This window comes from Maniola jurtina, chromosome 22, assembly GCF_905333055.1.
Source record: "Maniola jurtina chromosome 22, ilManJurt1.1, whole genome shotgun sequence".
NCBI lineage: Eukaryota > Metazoa > Arthropoda > Insecta > Lepidoptera > Nymphalidae > Maniola > Maniola jurtina.
In genome coordinates, this window is record NC_060050.1 from 9717367 (window position 1) to 9737769 (window position 20403).

Below are 20403 nucleotides of genomic sequence, written 5' to 3' on the forward strand. Positions count from 1 at the left end.
TCTCAACCTGTCGCGTACTAAGTATACCTAATCAAGGGCAGATATATAAGCTCTCGAATCTCTAAGATTTTCTTTATTTTACTTTTCTAATTTTGATGTAGGGTACTTAATATGTACCTTATAAATCTGAAAAGGAGAATGTTTTAATCCAGTTAAATAAGACTTTACTTAATATTTAATACAGTTTAGTAAACAAACATTAATAAATTTTATAATACCTATTTATCTTACAACCCCGAAGGGTTTCAAACAAAAATTTTACTCAAATGTTATTCTTTGGGTAAAAGGGGTTGAAACTAACTGAATTCAATTATAACTTCCTTGGAACGTCTTAGAAGTGGCCATGTTGAAAAGCAGTGTAATTTAGTCTCAGCGAAGTGCTACCTTAAGGCTGGGCTAAACACGACAGAAAGTTACACAAAATGCGAATGCGATTTGTGATGCAAAGTATGAAAGTACTGTAATAAACTATGAAGTATTTGCCCTACTCATTGAGCTTAATATAAGGAGATTCACTATCTCATCACACTGCAAAGAGTGTTAGGCCCGTTATTCACCAAAGCGGAGATTCATAGATATTTGCTAAGCACACCAAACAGATTATTGATACACGCTGTGATAATTTTCTCACACCATCTTTCAATAACTAGCTTTTTCCTGCGACTTCGTCCACTTGGACTACACTGATTTCAACCCCTTATTTTATCCCCTTAGGGGTTGAATATACAAAAATCCTTAGCAGAAGTCGACGTAATAATAGTTATATGAGTTTCTTTCAGCCTGATCCATACAGTAGTCTGTAGTATGTGCGTTAAAAGATCAGTCAGTCAGTCACCTTTTCCTTTTATACATATATTATTTAGATAATCTGATTGGTCTGCTGTCCACTTCGCTAAAGTGCATACCAGGCCTATTCTTGTACTACAACTTCTAGTGCCCACGTTGGATGTTTTGCTGTCACGCGTTGTATCTGACCAAGCCTTTACTTAAAGTGAAGAGCCGTAGTTTTAGCCCTTAAGGAAGTTTAAATAGTAGGTAAAGCTTGTTGGTGCCGTGATGGCTTAGACGGGTTAGTTTATAAACCCTGGATTAATCATTAAATACATACATAGTTTGAAACACTAGTTTCTACGTAGAGAGTAATCTTGGAGATAAACGTTTTATAGCACTTAGGAGCTTTTAGAGTTATGTTTTGAATTACTTACAACCTGTCATACCTGATGCCACCATCTATCATATATTACGTTCTTATCCCAGAAAATCAAAGAGTTAAAAAAAAAAACTTAAGTACATCCACGCGGAGAAAGGCGTGAACATCGTCTAGTAATGTACAGTCAAAGGCCGTAAGTCGTGTAGCACCTTAATGATCATATTCGCGTGAGACGGTTATGCACATGCGTTAGGTGTGTGTGGCGTGTTTATAGAAAAAAATCATAAGTGCAGGTTTTTGATGGAATTGCTAATTGAATTCTGAGGCTGACCGTACCTAAGTATATAATTTGTCAAGTACCTATTTAAAAAAAACTTTGCATATGCAAGTGTAAATTAAAAATTTATAACACCCCCGACAAGTGAAGGTTACAGTAACTAGAAAAGAGCCAATTTTCTTGGATTATAGCTAAGGACACTCTCGATCAAGCCACATTTCAAACAAAAATAATTAAATTAAAATCGGTTCATTAGATAAGGAGCTACGATGCCACAGACATATACACAGATACACACTTCAAACTTATAACACCCCTCTTTTTGGGTCGGGGGTTAAAAAACTTTGCATATCAAAAATAACACTGTCAAGAAATTGTTCCAATCGATAACCCTCACCCGGCGGGGCTGACCATTATCATACAACCGTCTCCTCGCGGTCGATTAGACCTCGTTAAAAAAAGATTTGTACGCCTGCGGTGCCGTTTGTAGCAGATTAGAGATTACGCTCCGATAGGGCTCCCCGATAATACGCATCTTTCGGCGCTCAAATATTATTTTTATAGCCCTTTCCGTGTTAACTTAAACCTTTAACATCCTTGTTGAAATAAGTCGCGAAATAAGTTTTGACAATCTCTGTGGCGTAGTGCTAAACGCTGTGGTCATATTAGTGGGGGTCTCGGGTTCAATTGCGAACTGGGTCTGGTGGGAGGTTTCGGCCGTGGCTAGTTACCACCCTACCGGCAATGCCATGTCGCCAAGCGTTTTAGCGTTCCGGTACGATGCTGTGTAGAAACCAAAGGAGTACGGGCTTAATGAAAACTGCCATACCCCTTCCAGGTTAACCCGCTTCTATCTTAGACTGCATCATCACTTACTACCATGTGAGATTGCAGTCAAAGGTTAACTTGTATATGATTAAATAAAATATCCTTGTTGAAATAAGTTGAATCTTTATCCATACTGATGTCTGTCTGTCTGTTAACTTTTCGCGGTCCATGCATATAAACAATTTTAACGAAATCTGCAAGCTTAACGCTTATTTAAAATATATTAGTATTCATTTCATTAAAAATACTTCGTTTTTCCGTTTTAAATTATCAAAATAAAAATGTAAAAAAAATAAATTTAATTTACTGGCCCCAAAGTTTCGTCAAAATAATCTTCTATTAAAAAAAACTTCTTTATAATTTATATGCAAAAGTTCCTTTCTAGGAATACTTACAATATTTACAATTTCAATATTTGTTTTTCTTTCAGCTGATATAACCGGGTTTCCGGTCTCAAAGACCAACGCTCAATTGTTGCACTTAAGGTCTCTATTAAAAGGTTCGATTTTCGTTTTATGTAATTAATTAACAGTGTGATAATTAATCAAATTAATGTAAAACATTATGGTTTGTTAATGTTGATCACTGAATTTTTTTTAATTTTTAATAAATAAAACAAAAATGTAGTTAATAAAGACCGATATTTAATTTTTAACTAATATCATTTTAAAATTCATAATATCATAACACAATAATGACACAAAATAAGTAAATCACGCTGTGCTGTAACGCTTTTTCGTCGTTCACTCATCAATAATAAAATTACCTAATCAATTTTTAAATTTAACACCAAAGGCCAAGAGCAATCTGGACCTACATGAATATAAAAAAAAAAGATTCCGACGAATTGAGAACCTCCTCCTTTTTTGGAAGTCGGTTAAAAATGATAAGTATTTTTCACGCCTACGTTATGTATAAGGATCCTTTTTAAAAGGACTGAAAAGTAATAAAGTAAAAGTACGGCGCCAATTTGAGTGAAATGTAAAATTACCTGATTTTTTTTTAATTTCATCTATTGATAGATATCAAACTATTAGATTGATATAGAATTTCAAACCCCTATTTTACTCCTCTAGGGATAAAATTTTCAAACATCCTTTCTTAGCGGATATCTAATAGCTGCTGCATGCCGAATATCAATCAGCCCGATCGGTCCAGTAGTTTGAGCTGTGCGTTGATATATCAGTCGACTGACTACTGAAAAGCTGACTGACTGACTGACTGATCAGTCAGTCAGCTTTTAGAGATATATTTAGATGAAAAATTTACAATCTCTTTTATCTATAAACTAAGTATTCAAAACGCTGCAACGGCAAGGTCTTCACCTATGCATTGTTTATTATTCGAGTTACTTGCTACTCATTCTAAGCTGAAACATAGATGCCAAAAACAACAGTAGGTAAACTTTAAATTGCACAAGTTTAGTTTGCACAAAGCTTGGGAACAAGAAAAACCCAGCGCCACTCAGCACTAACAACTGTTCGCAAAGTTGCAAAGACGTATAATTAATCTCTACCGGTGCTTGAGATTGCTCGAGTTCATTTATTTTCCAGCTAAAATTTATTGGATTCTGTTACTTGTAGCATTTACACTTTATAATGTTTGATTTAGGAATCCCTTACAAATTGTGTCCAATAAATACATTTCAGATGTATTGGACACAATTTCAGTTACCTATTTCTAGCATTTTAACTCTCTTGATATTGACCAGATATGACTTTGCGGAGTTTAATGCCATACAAAGACAAGTGTAAATTAAAAATTTATAACACCCCCGACAAGTGAAGGTTACAGCAACTAGAAAAGAGCTGATAACTTTCAAACGGCTGAACCGATTTTCTTGGATTATAGCTAAGAACACTCTCGATCAAGCCACCTTTCAAACAAAAAAAAAACTAAATTAAAATCGGTTCATTAGTTTAAGAGCTACGATGGCACAGACAGATACACAGATACACACGTCAAACTTATAACACTCCTCTTTTTGGGTCAGGGATTAAAAAATAAGCTATCTTTGCGTTAATCCGCAGTCCGCAATAAAATGCTTTTTGTTGACTAACTGTTATAGTAAACTTAGACGATGTAAATGTTATACAAAGCTGGAAACAAGAGTAATGTACTCAGCACTAACGGTTGGTAAAGTTCCAAAGACGTTTAATTACTCGCTGCCGGTGCTTGAGATTGTGCTTGAGTCCGTTTATTTTGAGCTTGAAATACATTGGGTGCCATTAAAGTTGTAACCGGTTAGTATTTTCATAGCACTTTACTTCACTTGTTAGCTGACTGTACAAGAATTGAATTCCTACCGCTGAACTCTACCAGTAAATACAGCTCCTTAATTTAAATTATCCTTTCACTATAGAGATACTAGTTGACATAGATTGCTTTTATCCCGGAAAATCAAGGAGTCCCCACGGATTTTTCAAGGCCTATCTGTTTAACCGATTCTGACGAAAGCTACAAAGATAGCTTAAATACCGGAGACTAGCTCTCCCCAGCTTACGTGATGAGCACTGCATTAATAGTTATGAAAACTAGTGATATCTGCTAAAACTTCCAGTCAACCATAATATCACAAGAGATAGGAAACAGGAATTCCGGGTGAGCTTCCCAAATACAATTACAATTTTCCAGATTATCTGAGTTTTCCCGGGAAAATAGAAAATGATATTTATTACGTTATACAGCCGAACTCCCTTCAATCAGCATTACGTTCCGTGTTACGTACGTCATGCATAATTTAATAAAATATTTTCTCATGCATACGCTGCGTAACAGACAGCGCGTGAAACGGAATGGATTGGGCTGATATTGGCTGTGTTTCGAGTTTCGACATAGACATCAAATGTAATCAGGGGGCACGGCAGTGCCCCCGCCAAGACGAGCCAAACGGCGGCCGAGGCGCTACGTACCTTTTTCTCGAAGTGTTTCGCCGTATTTTCGACCCGTCATAACTTCGGTCTGGATGACGCTAGAAAGCTGAAATTTTCAGTATAAGGTGTCCTCAGCAAATTTACCAAATATACCAAGTATCAAATATCTAGCTTTTATGGTTACATATTTATTGATACCTAAAATACGCCGATTTCGTCCCTCACTGATGATCATCAAAACCTCTACTCAAAACCTCTAAGGTACTTCCCGAAGTCCTAGAAGACTGAAATTTGGTATGTAGACTAGAAATTGACTACAAACTACAGGAAAATTAAGAAATTGGAAATGCCCCCCCTCTACGCCTCTTATGGGTGAAGCAAATCTGTAAATTCTGTCGCTAGAATGCTGATATTTTCAAGATAAGATGTCCTTGGCAGATTTATTAAACGCATTGAGTATCAATTGTCTAGCTTTTATAGTTTCATATTTATTGACAGTCAAAACTTCTAGTCTGTAATTCTAGGGTACTTCCCGAAGTCCTAGAAGACTGAAATTTGGTGTGTACACTAGAAATTGCATACAAACTACAGGAAAATTAAGAAATTCAAAATTTTTCCCCTCCACTCCCACGTATGGGGGAAGCAAATTATTTGTAAAGCCTATCGCTAGAATGCTGATATTTTCAGGATAATATGTCCTTGACAGACTTATCAAACGTACCAAGTATCAATTGTCTACCTGTTATGGTTTCAGATTTATTGCCATTCAAAACCCCTCTAGTCAAAAGTTCTAAAGTACTTCCCTAAGTATTAGAAGACTGAAATTTGATATATCTGCTTTAAAATTGAGTTGCAAGATTCCACCCAAACAAACATAGTTACATACATTGCAAGTGGAATAAAAGCTTTTAAAAAAAGAGGTAACGATAGAGAGCGGGCCATGAAAATGATGTAGGTACCTACAAAAAATAGATCAAAAAAAAATCTAGGGCACCTGCCAAAAAGAAATGAAATCCCACCAAAAACATTTCATGTAAAATGTTGCCAAGACTCACAAGTTCATAATGCTTTCACTGTTAAAAAGTTATGAGATCTCTAGTAGAGCCAAGCCCCTAGCTGAGCTTAGAATTGCGCTGCCCATGGGACCTATCCCAAGTCCAAAGTATATAGCTCTTAAATGCTCTTGAGTATATCACATTTATAACAATAAAGAACAAATAACTCTACTTAGAAGCTCTGATTTTACAAACCCTAAATCTTGGTTAAAAAAGTACGGCTTGGCCGTTTAATGTTCGTGAAACTATTACATGACATAACATATTATATTAAGGTCATAAGGAATAGTTTGTTCGACAATTACTAATTTGTATTATACTTCATGATTGTCGCACAAGATATTCCGGGCTTAAATGTCATATCAGATAAAAGTACCACGAACATTAAACGGCCAAGCCGTCCTTTTTTAACCAAGATTAAGGGTTTGTAAAATCAGAGCTTGTAAGTAGAGTTATTTGTTCTTTATTGTTATAAATGTGATATACTCAAGAGCATTTAAGAGCTATATACTTTGGACTTGGGATAGGTCCCATGGGCAGCGCAATTCTAAGCTCAGCTAGGGGCTTGGCTCTACTAGAGATCTCATAACTTTTTAACAGTGAAAGCATTATGAACTTGTGAGTCTTGGCAACATTTTACATGAAATGTTTTTGGTGGGATTATAATTAATTATGTATATTTAAACTTATCTGTCACTGACCTCTACTAATATAGGTACGCTGGACTTGCGGTTGTCGACCTGTTTTCGATAAACTTGATTTCATCATATTGTGTCATGTGACCGTACGTGGTAATGTTAGTAATCTATCAGCAGAGCCTGCCCAGCCGAGTCGGTTGTAAATTGTAGGTAATTTAATACAAAGAGAAATTGTCAGACTGACATCCTAATTATAAACGCGAAAGTTTGTAAGTATGTAGGGATGGATGTTTGTTACTCTTTCACGCAAATACTACTGGAGGGATTTGGCTGAAAGGAATGGAGATGGGTTACACCCTGGATTAACACATAGGCTACTTTTTATCCCGGAAAATCAATGAGTTCCCACAGGATGTTTAGAAACCTATATCCACGGGAACGAAGTCGCGGGCATCAGCTAGTATCAACATACAACAGATTTTGGATAGAGATTACTAATTTATGTAGACAAATAATAATATAAAATCCAACTCAAACAACACACAGATCTCTTTCCAAAAATTCATTTGGCAGCCATATTTGCCCCCGTTTTCTTTGAACATTCGTGTATTATTTGATTTCATATATTTTGTTTTGTCAAGGATGGCTTTCCAATCTGACTGCTGAATAATGTTTCGCCCGAGGTGAGAAATCGAAAACCTTGTACAAAAGCTTGGTATTATGTTTGCCAAAGGCTTGGTCCAAATTGATGTTTGGCCAATGGACTTAGGCAAGGTGGAAAAGCGTTGGTACCTACTTAGCGTAGTGAGATTGGATAAATACGCTGAGTTGACCTATCTTGTTTTAGTTTACTTAGATTAGTTTTTAATATTGTTACATATATTTTTATTTTTCATTCTTGAATATTTTTTTTTTTTAGTTTTTTTTTGTCATAATGTTATATTGTTGCCTGAATGTAATTTTATTGCCTGAAATAAAATTCATTTATTTATTCATGTAGTCAAGATAAGGTTTTTGTATTACATAATGTTAAATAAATGAGTTTGTTATAATAATGTAGTTTTACATAACGTTTGCCTACTATCTTTTGTAAATACATTTTATAGGACTAGACATCTTATTTTTTATCTAGGTACACGTCTTACTTTGTGTGTGAAGTTAGGTACGGAATATATTTCAGAGTAACGAGTTACACAATATTTAAGTTATTTACTCTGTTGACTCTTACAGTTTTAAATTAGTTGTAAATAAAAATTGAAAATATACTTACGTATATTACGTTCCTAGTTATAACCATCTTTTAAAAAAGGACTAAATACTAACTTAATTATTAATAAGCTATCACTATCATACTCTTCTATAACTTAAACAAAATCCAAAATTTGAGTCACCCGACATAATATCCGAAAAATTGTGCCAACCTGCCTATATTTTGTTTTGTGTTTTTTGAGTATTAGCTTTGTGGTATACAATAAAAGTATATTCATTCATTCATAATATGAAAGTTATTTTGGAACTTGTATTTTTTTTTGTTTAATTTACTATAGGCAAGCACTTGACCACAATAATTGCACCTGATGGAAAGTGATGATGTGGTCTAAGATGGGACGCGTTTACCTAGAAGGTGACTATTCACTCTTGTTTTAAAGATACCCGGATTGTAATTGGTATTAACACAAACCACGACAAATCAAAACGTTTCATCGCAGTGTGATTTAAACCTTAGGGCTGATGCACACTGAACTTTTTCCCGCATCGATGTGACATCAAAAGTAAATTGACAGCGTGTATCGAATGCCCTGCCTCTGATTGGACTGGCATGACAAAGCCAATATTTTATATGGAAATGAGTCCACTGGGCACTGGTCGACACAACACAATGTCGTAGCACAAAGTGAAGCGATTTTTTCGATGTCTGCTAGGCTAGATGTCTAGTAAACGATTCGTTCAGAGATGAGAAAATGTAGAGGCACAGATCTGTTTCATTTGATGCACATTTTCCTTTTTAGGTTGAAAAATAATTTAAAGTAAATTATAAACTTTGAGGGGCCGTGATAGTAAAGGTAAAACGTCCAAACGTCCGTTATAATCTGATGATTAGGTATGACTTTTAGGGTCTGAACTTAAGAAGCTGGTATGCCGGTCTAAAAGGCTGTTTGTCTAAATTTTTGCATTTTAAGCGATGTCCTCTATCTATCTATTATTTATCTATCTACCTATCTATCTAAACAGAACGAAAGTGTATCTAACGGTTTAAAACTCAGCCATAAAAAGGAGTGTGTTTGTCGTTAGAACAACGCGCTATGTGTATTGCCCCTTATACAAAGATTATTGCACCCAGTTATTGCTCTGCTTATAGAATTGACGTTGCACAACGGATTAGGACGTCGAGTCTAGGAGTATGCAACTCTATGGGTAGTTATAGAGTATTGATAATTGCGATAGGCATGAATCGGTTATACAACATCTGGATCTAAGCCAGGGAAGTCAGATAATAATTGGTTTAGTCTAGACCTAGATTGAAGCTGTCTATAAATGCGAATGCCTATTAATCTATTACTGTTGAGCAAATACAGTGTTAGGGCCAACGCAAATAGACGGAGTGGGCGTAGAGTCTTTATGATAACTATAGGTATATGGTGTATCACTCGATTGAGACTAAAGATGAACCATTTTACAGGCAGCATGTGAAAAATCACGTGAAAAGATCATCCATACTAATAATATATATGTGATAGTGTGTCTGTCTGTCTGCTAGCTTTTCACGACCCAACAGTTTAACCGATTTATATGAATTTTGGTACATAGGTAGCTTTGCATGTACATAGGTACATAGCATTTTTATCCTATTATCATAGAAAATCAAAGAGTTCCCACGGGATTTTTAAAAAACCTAAATCAACGCGGATGAAAATGTGGGCATCATCTATTTCTGTTATAATTTACTGTTGTAGCTGTGACGTCACTTGGGTCACAACTGAAAATCAGCGTTTTGCATTATTATTCGTTGGCGTATGACGCTTTGGGCAGTGCGCTGAGCTGTACACCCATCAAAATGTTACATCTATATGATTTTTGTCTGACTTTTTTCCGTCTGATTTGGCTAAAAGTTCCCGGCTGAGTTTGTTGTGACCTCTTCTCAGACCGGGGCGCGTTTGGAACCCTCGTAGCTTCAGTTTAAAGATAACGTAATTTATTATTTATCACCATGACAGCATTATCTTACAAATCCAACAATTTACAGTCAAAAAGTGAACAATGTAAATTTCGATAAATAATTAATTAAACTTTGACTTTGGTGCAAGAAGACGAGTAATTTCAGGATGTTCCCATGTTCTTGGCCAAGAAATAGTCATGTATTCATAAAATTATTCTCTTCTATTCCAGTTACAGCGCTGCGAGAACACTGGGATGAGGCGAATGCCCGCGTGCTCCAACGCAAAGCTCAGCTCGATGCGATGCTGGGCGATTCCCAGCGATACGAAGCGAGACGACGCGACGCGGACGCCTGGCTTACGCGCATGGAGACGCGTCTGGCCACCATGACAGCGCCCGGGCATACTGCTGATGTGCTGGAGATGCAGCTCAGAGAACAAAAGGTAAGAAAATAATTTACAGGGTGTAAGTGGAACGCTAGCAAAAACGAAGACAGGTGATAGTACCGATGATTACTGATAAGATACCATAAAAAGAATAAAAAACCTGTATTTTTAAAAGTTCGCAATGTATTGCAAATAAAACAACTGACTGACGATAGGGATCAATGAACGTTGCGTAGTTAGATGCCGCGGGATTAATGCCACGTCGTAGGGCGTACGTTGACCTCGAGTTTTGCACGCTATACATTGCGGGTTTGAAAAATACTAAATCACTAGAACGACAAGTATAAACCAAATGGTTATTGTTATTGGCTTGTGTTTAGGTAGTAAAATAATAGCGCTAAGTTACGGGACGGGTTCGTACGAGATTTTTATAAACCTAAATCCACGTGACCATAAGCTAGTTGTCCAATTATACGAAGGCATCTGATCACATTTTTAATACCTACCTTAACTTCTATTTCCAGTCGTTCCATGCTGAAGTGCATCAATACAAGCATCAGATCGAGCTGTTCGGGCAGCTGACCCAGCGCCTCATCGCCGTGTATCGCAATGACGATACCACACGCATCAAGCGCGCCACCGAAGCCATCAACCATCGATACAATGAGCTGAACAACAGGTAACTGCTTCATCATGTACAGCTCCATATCTTTGAACCGGAAAGCGCTGCATTGACAGATCCCCACTAGGCAGACAGACGAGTCGAAGGGAGCCGCTGTATTTAGGCGGTGCGAGACCGTGGTGTTTTCTGGAAGTACCTAGGAAGACCTAGGTCCAGCAGCAAACGTCTATCGACTGAAAGTTAATGACATCAGTCTAACAGAGAAAGGCTGTATTTTTTCTGACATCTTCAAGAAAATTTCTAAACTTCTAAGATAAGTTCTGAAGGGAAAGATCACGGTATCACCACTGGAGCACCTAAAAGAAATCGAAAAAAGCGTCTGGATGATGTAAAGTGGAAGTGGAACAGGCAAAATTACTCTTAATTGACGAAGACCTCTCAATTCGAAGTTTACTCTGAATTCACCATACTGCCTACATAATCTTCAATTATCAATCAAAAGATGACACCCTATGATGATGAAGTGCTAATCCGCTTGACTAAACATCTCACACTAATATTTGAATACTGTTATGAAAATTAGCTAAATAGTGCTTGTAGGCACTGAGAGTCCCTATATCTGCATAGTTAAAGCTTCATTAAAAAACAAGTCAAAAAAATGTACAATTTTGATATGTGATTGGCAAAACTTTTTTATTTTTCCTTTGCAGCATTGTGGCACGTGGAAAAGCACTCCATTCAGCGGTTTCATCGCTGCAGAACTTCGATCGTTCATTGGAGAAATTCGTCGCATGGCTGAGTGAAGCGGAGTCGTTGCTGGACGCGGCTGAACGGGACCCACATCTGCTCAAGGTAAGAAATAATGCTAGCACTATGAAGAAGAAAAGTTTATATTGCTCTCTAAACAAGAGTAACAAAATGTAAGTATTGGAAGAAATAATAAATTAATTGAGCCTTATTGCTGCCAATTGCAATTGCCGAGTAGGTCTTATAGATGGACATAGACAAAACGAAAGTCATGTTTAACGAACACGTTTTCTCAAGACCCATCACCGTCGGAAATGTCAGCATCGAAGTTGTTCAAGAATATAATTACCTCGGCCTGATTATACTATTCGGTAGAAACAACTTCGACAAGGCTGACGGAAGAATTCAGCTGAGCTGGGCAGGGCAGCATTTTTAAAGCTATGTCTGGTCTTCGAATGGTCGATACTGTAAAGTCTTAAGACTAAGGTCTTCAATGAGTGTGTCCAACCTGTGATGACGTAAAGAGAGGAAACGTGGACGCTGACAGTTGGCCTCGTCCACAAACTAAAAGTCGCTCAGCGCGCTATGGAGCGAGCTATGTTGGGTATTACTCTCAGGGATAAAATCCGGAACGAGGACATTCGCAGAAAAACCAAAGCGACCGACATAGCTCAAAGGATTAGCAAGCTGAAGCGGCTATGGGCAGGTCATGTCTGTCGCAGAAACGACGCCCGATGGGACAGACATGTTCTGGAGTGCAGACCACGTACAAGTGCAGTATGGTACGTCCTCTAGCCCGCTGGACCAATGACCTGAAGAAGGTAGCTGGGAGTGGGTGGATGAGGAAGGCGGAGGACCGTGTTTGGTGGCGCACTCTTGGAAAGGCCTATGTCCAGCAATGGATTCATACAGGCTGATGGAATGGAATGGAATGGCTGCCAATTTAAATAAATACCTATTTGTGCCCCATAAAAGACTAGTCCAGTGTAAAAAAACGCTATGAGACTACATCTCGGCCCAGAAAATAAATTCTACTGAGTACACGTAATAAATCTTTCAGGCAACCCTTGGCTAAAGAAGGAAAATGGTACTAAGTTCTTTTTTCCACGTATTCTGCTCATTTCCCAAACGGAAATAGGTGCTCATGTCCCGATTCAATACAAAGTAGCTTTTATTATGAAAGTAGCTAATGTAGGGCAACCTCGCTCATAATATTATAACTAAAGCTATAATAAGCTAAACTAGTTTTATACGAACACGAAGCAATTGCCATCTTACCCCTGTCGTGTAATAAAGGTAAATCAGTTCCTACCCCACTCAGGTTTAGAATAATTTACATAAATTGCAAGTAGCGTAAAAACAAAACCCCAAGTCCTAAAAAGTTTTAGCCCTGTATAATCAACGCCATCTGTTGCAAACTTTAAATAGTTCCAAGAGAAAGAAAGAAAGAACTTTGAATTATTTCTTTGACTTAGCGACCTCTCTAGGAGGGTGGTTAAACTATGCCAAGCAAAGCTAAATGTAGGTACACAAAGTTTCAGCTTAAAAACATAGATGTCTCTGAAAATTTAATTGAACTTTTCTCTGAAAATTTTCTTCAAAGCGACATCTACCAGAGGGTAGTTGTACTACGTTATAAAATGGTTCGTAAAAATAAAAGCAATAAAAAACTAGTTAATTCACTGAAAATGTGAAATTTTCTATATAGCGACATCTATTGTGGCGTGGTTGTTTTAGGTTATGAAATGGCTGCTGGTTTTTGGTTGGATAGAAGTTCTTTAGGTTCAAACAAAACGTACAGACCTAGATTTGCTCAAAGTTGTGTGTTGTCAGGTCTGGTTTGATTTTGATGTAGTTTCTTTAATCTGTGGTTCTGTTTCATTGACTATGCGAAGACTTGAAAATTTGAGAAGAATATTACCAAATCATCATTGTCATCATTCAACCCATCGCCGGCCTACTACTCAGTACGGGTCACCTCTCAGATTTAAAGGGATTAAGCCATTGTCAACTATGCTGGCCAAATATGAATTGGTAGATCGCATACCTTTGAGAACATTATGAAAGTTTCCTCATTCCTCAGGTGTGCTGGTTTCCTCACGCTGTTTTCCTTCAGCGTTAAAGCATGTGATATTATTTCTGCATACGATTATTGCATATTTTCGGTGTTTGGACCGTGGACTGGATAATTAGATATTATGATAGCAATCACACTCTAATTAAATTATTTATTTGCCACTAGTTGTTTTAGATTAAAACTCTAGGATAACCTCTACGGGTTGAACTTGTGTTCCTCGGGCAGGTTTTGGGAGGATAATCCAATGGTTCGTTAAAATTATTTAAATAATACCTGCATTTTCTGAGTGACGCTTATAATCATAATTACTAACTTTTTTACACAAATCCAGGTCACAATTTGCGTCAACAAGTTCAATAGGAATTTGTTAATAGTTCGCAACAGAAGTTTTAACGACCGCCTGCAGTCACTTCGCTAAGCAAACGAAACAGTAAATGCGAAAATTGTGCACTGCAAAATTTTACGATGGAAATTTTATTCACTACCTAATTTTGATATTAAACCTTTAAGCAGTAACTGATTGTTATAATATCTGATTGCTAAATCAGAAATGAGGAGATCTGTAGAAGAATCAGAGCAACCGACATACCTCAACGGGTTGAATAGAATAGAATAGAATAGATTTTTATTCAAATAAACTTTTACAAGTGCTTTTGAATCGTCAAATAATTTACCACTGGTTCGGAATGCCGTTCCTACCGAGAAGAACCAGCAAGAAACTCGGCGGTTGCTCTTTTCAATTGTTCAATTTACAATAATATTGTTGCGAAGCTGAAGTGGCAATTTGCAGGGCATTTTTTTTTAAATCATTAAGTGCTGACGATAATACTTTACTAACATTGCAATCTAGCCTTCGAGTAGAGCTAATAAGCAATTTTATATTAACGTAAACTTATAAGAGTACCTAGGTACTTATATCTAAGAATCGGTCCATTAACTTATCTTAGTTTACAATTAGTTTTCACTGAAAGACACTTTGTTCTTGTGTTCTTTAAAATGCACTAGCACTGAATTTTCACTTTGTTTTTTTCTAGTGTTCTTTAAATTGCACTAACACTATAACTACACTAAGCTCAAAAGTCTTAGTCCTTTTATAAGTCTACGTTTTAGGTCTGTGTTGTCGAGGAGCTGGATAGCCTCGATGTTCACATGTTGATGGAGCCTGTGTTCGTGGGATTTAGCATGTTTGCTAATAACTGAGTCCACGAAGTCCATTTGAAGATCGCGATGAATAACTTCATTATTCCGTTTTTCATGAGCTAGAACGTAGCCTAGCCTACATATTATTTCATTTCATTTTCACTATAATTTCACGGTAAAGAATAAATTTGTAAATACTACTTAACTTAGTAAAAGAAATAACATATTTTCTTACCAAGTTTGCGAAAGTGCGAACATTGTATTCGTGATTATTTACAAGTAAACTTCGAAAGTATGGCTTCCTTTCACGCCCCTGTTCTCAACTACTTGCTAACATAATATTTCGCGATCGCAACTTGCATTAACAAGTATTAACAAGTTCAATACGAATTTGTTAATAGTTCACAGCAGAAGTTTTAACGACCTGCAGCCACTTTGCTAAGAAAATTAAACAACAAATGTGAAAATTATACGTAAAAGCCATACTATTATAAAGGGTATGTATGTCTGTCTGTGCGCTAGCTTTTCACGGGATTTTGACGATAGCTTGCTCAACATAGGCTACTTTTGTACCAGAAAGTCAAAGAGTTAACAAGAGGAATTTTTTAAGTTGACAAAGTTTCGGGCTATTTGCCACAGAGATATATATTTCATCTTGCATACGAATACAGGTTACTTTGTACCAAAGAATTGCCATGGGATTTTCAGAAACCTTGGTCATGATTTATGTGACAAAAATGTGTATAAGTCATGTGACAGTCATTATCGTTTACCCATCAGGGTTTAAGCCATTGTCCATCATGCTGGGCAAGTGCAGATTGGCAGACTGCACATACCTTTATGGAGAACAGGCATGCAGGTTTCCTCACAATGTTTTCGTTCACTGTTAAAGCAAGTGATATTTAATAGCAACTCTGATAAGGTGCATATCCGCCATCGAACTCTGGACCCACCGACCAGACTCAGACTTGATGAGTAGTCCTTTAGTATTACTCGATAATAATTTTTCAAACAAATAAATCCATACTCAATCCTTTAGATACTATTTTCAATACTATTTCGACCTATTTCATTTCAAAACTACACAAAACTCCAAGAACGACGCTCTACAAACAGAAATCCAACTTTGAAAAAATACTTTTGATCTTTGCGCTGGTTTAAAAGTTTTCAGCAAAACGCATCAGTCGGCAACTGTGCTAAGTGACACCATGCTTTTTCACTATTGTTGGACATGTTTTAGTTTTTTTACAAAAATATTTCTTTTACTAATATGAAGATTTTTATAATTCAGTTCGTTCTGTATCAGTCATGATAAGTGAAAATTAAAAATTTATTACACCCCCGACAAGTGAAGGTTGCAGTAACTAGAAAAGTGCTGATAACTTTCAAACGGCTGAACCGATTTTCTTGGAGTACTTATAGCTAAGAGCACTCTCGATCAAGCAAGCCACCTTTCAAACAAAAAAAAACTAAATTTAAATCGGTTCATTAGTTTAGGAGCTACGAAGCCACTGACAGATACACACGTCAAACTTATAACACCCCTGTTTTTAGGTCGGGGGTTAAAAATAGTTCACAAAACTTATTTGTGAGTTTGTGATTCTAATAATAAAAATATACTTTTTATGTAGCCGTAAAATTTTATTTTTGTTATAATAATTTATTATGTAAGTTTATGTAAAACAAATATTTTATTAATCTATCGTAGCACTCATTACTTACTACTTCTTCTATCTACCATGAATCCTACTAATAGAAGTTCGTTTTTTGGGTTTGTCCGTCAATCAAGCCGCATTGACGTGATTTTTTACAAAACACTTATTTATTAAAGACCTGGAAAATGTCACTGACTACTTTTCAATTCGGAAAATTAAAAAGTTCCCACATGATTTTTAAAATACTTCGATTTAATGAAATCACGGGTATCATCAAGTACAAATTAAGCCTCAATAGCTCAACGGTTATAGGAGCGGACTGAAATCCGAAAGGTCGGCGGTTCAAACCCCACCCGTTGCACTATTGTCGTACCCACTTCTAGCACAAGCTTAACGCTTAGTTGGAGGAGAAATGGGAATGTTAGTCATGATCAAAAATGGCTAATATTCTTGAAAAAAAAACACAAGAACCAGTCCTGCATAACATAGACAGCTGGTCACCCCAGCGCTACAATAACATTGTAAAGGCGACGTCTTTAAGCGCAAACTTATACCAAGCTCCCTTGTGCTCAGCGAAATCATAACTTTGCATTATATTCAACATTTTTACATTGATATTATTTTTCCTTCTATTACGGAGAAGCTGTAATAAATTCTGGATATTATTTTAAAGTTCCATCTTCCCTAGCACATTTCGTACAGTTTGGTACTTTTTTACCCAGTATAATGTGCAAGTTTCCGTTGTCTTTCAATTTGTATCAAAATGTTCTAAAGAATTTTCGCAAAGATCATCTTCTCAGCCCAAGCTGGCCCACTACTGAGAATGGGTTTCTCTAAGAATGAGAAAGGTTACTTAGCCAGCGTGGTATTGGCAAACTTCACACACATTTGAGAATATTTTTTTACTTTGGTATGGGTACAACCATACGTTATACCAAAAGCCGAGAAACTTATTTGCCAGTCAACCTTACGAATGTATGACAGGCGAGAAGTGGATGTGCTGAAAAGCAATGACTGGTAAAAAATATATTTATTATTATTAAAATTTATATTTAAACCAATGTGTCCTTCCCTTCCTCACCTATGGTGCTGAAACGTGGACACTTACAAATGGCCTTGTACACAAATTCAAAGTTACTCAGCGAGCTATGGAGAGGGCTATGTTAGGAGTTTCCCTGAGGGATAAGATCCGAAATGAGGAGATCCGCAGGAGAACCAAGGTCACTGACATAGCCCAAACTATTAGCAAGCTGAAGTGGCAGTGGGCAGGCGATGTCGTAGAGGCGGTGGCCGTTGGAGCCGTAAAGTCCTTGAGTGGAGGCCGCGTTTAGGCAAGCGTAGTGTGGGACGCCCTCGATGGACCGACGATATAGAGCGGCTTGCGGGAAGTGGCTGGATGAGGAAGGCTGAGGACCGGGTGTGGTGGCGCTCTATAGGGAAGGCCTATGTCCAACAGTGGACGTCCACAGGCTGATGATGATGATGAATATTTAAAAGAAGTATTTAAAAAATTATCATACGCAAGCCTGGGAACTATAGAAGAAGCTTGTTAAGGAGTAGCGTTTTCCTCGCCTTAACGAAGAATTGGAACATTGTAGAGAACTCTAATATACAGGCATGGATTTCGCAGTCTCGTATCATACGAAAGCAAAGTAGTTCGCTAACCGCCATTAACAGGGCTCTCTCCGTCACTCGCTTCATACAAACGTAGTTCCAATTTCATTTGAATATTAAGCAACCAAAGTCCATGAAATTTTGCAGACATATTCTAGAAATGAATATCTGTGTCTGTGGTGTTTTAGATTTTTCTAAAAATATGTAGTTTTAAAATTACAGGGGCTCAAAGATTTGTATGTAAATTTTTAAGAACGCGCAACTTTGAAACCGAGTATTTTAACAGAAATCTGGAAAACCACTGATATAGATATTAGTTTCTAGAATATGTCTGCAAAATTTCATGGACTTTGGTTGCTTAATATTCAAATGAAATTGGAACTACGTTTGTATGAAGCGAGTGACGGAGAGGCCCCTCTTAACTTATGCGTACGTACGGAACAGAGGGGTAATGTATTGCATGATCTAAACTCCGCCGCAGTTTTAAATAGCCAAGTAAAGTTGGATTATGTGAGGCGCACTTTCGTTCGCTCTAAAAGGGGCGCTCGGTAATTGCTTATTAGCTATATTTTAAACTAGCTCTGCCCGCTGCTTTGCACGCGAAATTCAGGTCAAGCTGTATTAAAGCTCTAGTTATGGTCTATTACTACAACTTTGATACTAATCTTCGATTACTATCAAAGTTGTTGCAATATTTGAGTCTGACTGTATCAAATATTATGATTTTCGAACTGAAAGCACACTGAAAGTGTTTGTGTGGGAATCCTCCCAAACCGAAACTCAAAATTGTTTTATTATAAAAATGTATTAATATTGATGGTACGGAACCCTTTGTGTGCTTTGAGTTTGACTTGCAATTGACTGGTTTTTTCTTATGCTTTACCTACTTATAACTTATTTTATTCCAATTTGGTTTTTTTTTTCAGGTAAGTTCTATAAATATTGGCAGAAGATAAGATTACATGTCAGTAGGTAAGTAAATTTTTGGTATCGCGAATTTTTAATTTTCTTTATAAGACCTATAACTAAGGTGTGACACATAACGTCGGTTAGCAATTATCACTTTACCGTTTTTGTCTAAAAAATCTTGAATCTCAAGCAAAATTCGTTCACCTGGCCTCTCTCGGGGTGAGATGCAGTTAGAAGAAAAGCGATGACACGTACGAATAACGTGGTTTCCGTCATCTGTGGAAGCAGCACTATTTTAAATCCCAACCGCCAACGAGTTATCGCTTCAATGAAGCGGGCTCTTAAGTAATTTAATCTCCAATATTTAGACATACTTATCGGATCCAAATCTGCGAAAAAGAATAAGGAGCGATAAGAAAAATATAAATCGCACCGGAAAATATTACCGATATTTTCTTTATTTTTAAGCCTCTCTTATACTTGATGTGATTTATCTCAGCCAGCGAGTTAGTAATAACAGAATCTACATAAGGCGTCCTTCACACGCGACGGGCGTTTGTGACAATCGGCTCATAAATAATGCGCATATCAACTCGAATCAATTGGGATTTGTCAAATATTAATCCACATTCGAGTGTTCTCGCGAGCGTACACACCTGCGGTTCTTTGGTGAATATTATATGGGGATTTTCTCAAGACAGCAATATAAAATGTTCTGCTAGATAGGGCGCTTCTGAATTAAAAAAAAACCGGCCAAGTGCGAGTCAGACTCGCGCACCGAGGGTTCCGTACTCGGGTATTTATTCCGGCATTTCGCACGATAAATCACAAACTATTATGCATAAAAATGAATAAAATCTATCTAAGAATGTACGGTAAAGATCTTTCTTTTAATATGTCTCTTTGCAATTAGACATTGTAAGGTCTACATCTCCTGAGGATGCTCTGGTGTTGGGGCGAAACGCGATGTGTTGGAATTTGTGTGGTGCTGCGTACCATACAGATTTCGTTGGTTTAGCCCGGAATAGCAAATTAAGCTTTTGGTTCCTTGTATATTATGGACTTCCGCAAAATAACGCCTGCTTCTATGATACGTGTAGATATCTGTCGCCTAAAATTTATCTTCAGATAATAATTTAAGATTATATTTTTGTGGGTTTAGCCACTTGATAAACCTAATACAAAATAAACCTACAATACTTGTGAAGATATACCTAATAATATTATTTTCCTATTACCAAAAGCTACAAAGCGAGATTCGAAAGTCGATAAAGCG

At 36.9% G+C, this 20403-nt stretch overlaps 1 protein-coding gene across 8 annotated transcripts in view; it reads left to right on the forward strand.

Annotated features, from left to right (window-relative positions):
• LOC123876958 (dystrophin, isoforms A/C/F/G/H-like) overlaps positions 1 to 20403 on the forward strand; it is a 674182-nt gene that overhangs the window by 233153 nt on the left and 420626 nt on the right. For 7 of the 8 annotated variants that reach the window (XM_045923406.1, XM_045923412.1, XM_045923405.1 and 4 more), the window contains 4 exons: positions 2686 to 2754; positions 10209 to 10420; positions 10888 to 11042; positions 11696 to 11837. In XM_045923406.1, coding sequence (XP_045779362.1) covers positions 2686 to 2754; positions 10209 to 10420; positions 10888 to 11042; positions 11696 to 11837 — 578 coding nt within the window. The remainder of the gene's footprint in view (positions 1 to 2685; positions 2755 to 10208; positions 10421 to 10887; positions 11043 to 11695; positions 11838 to 20403) is intronic. The other variant, XM_045923409.1, reaches the window with a different exon arrangement.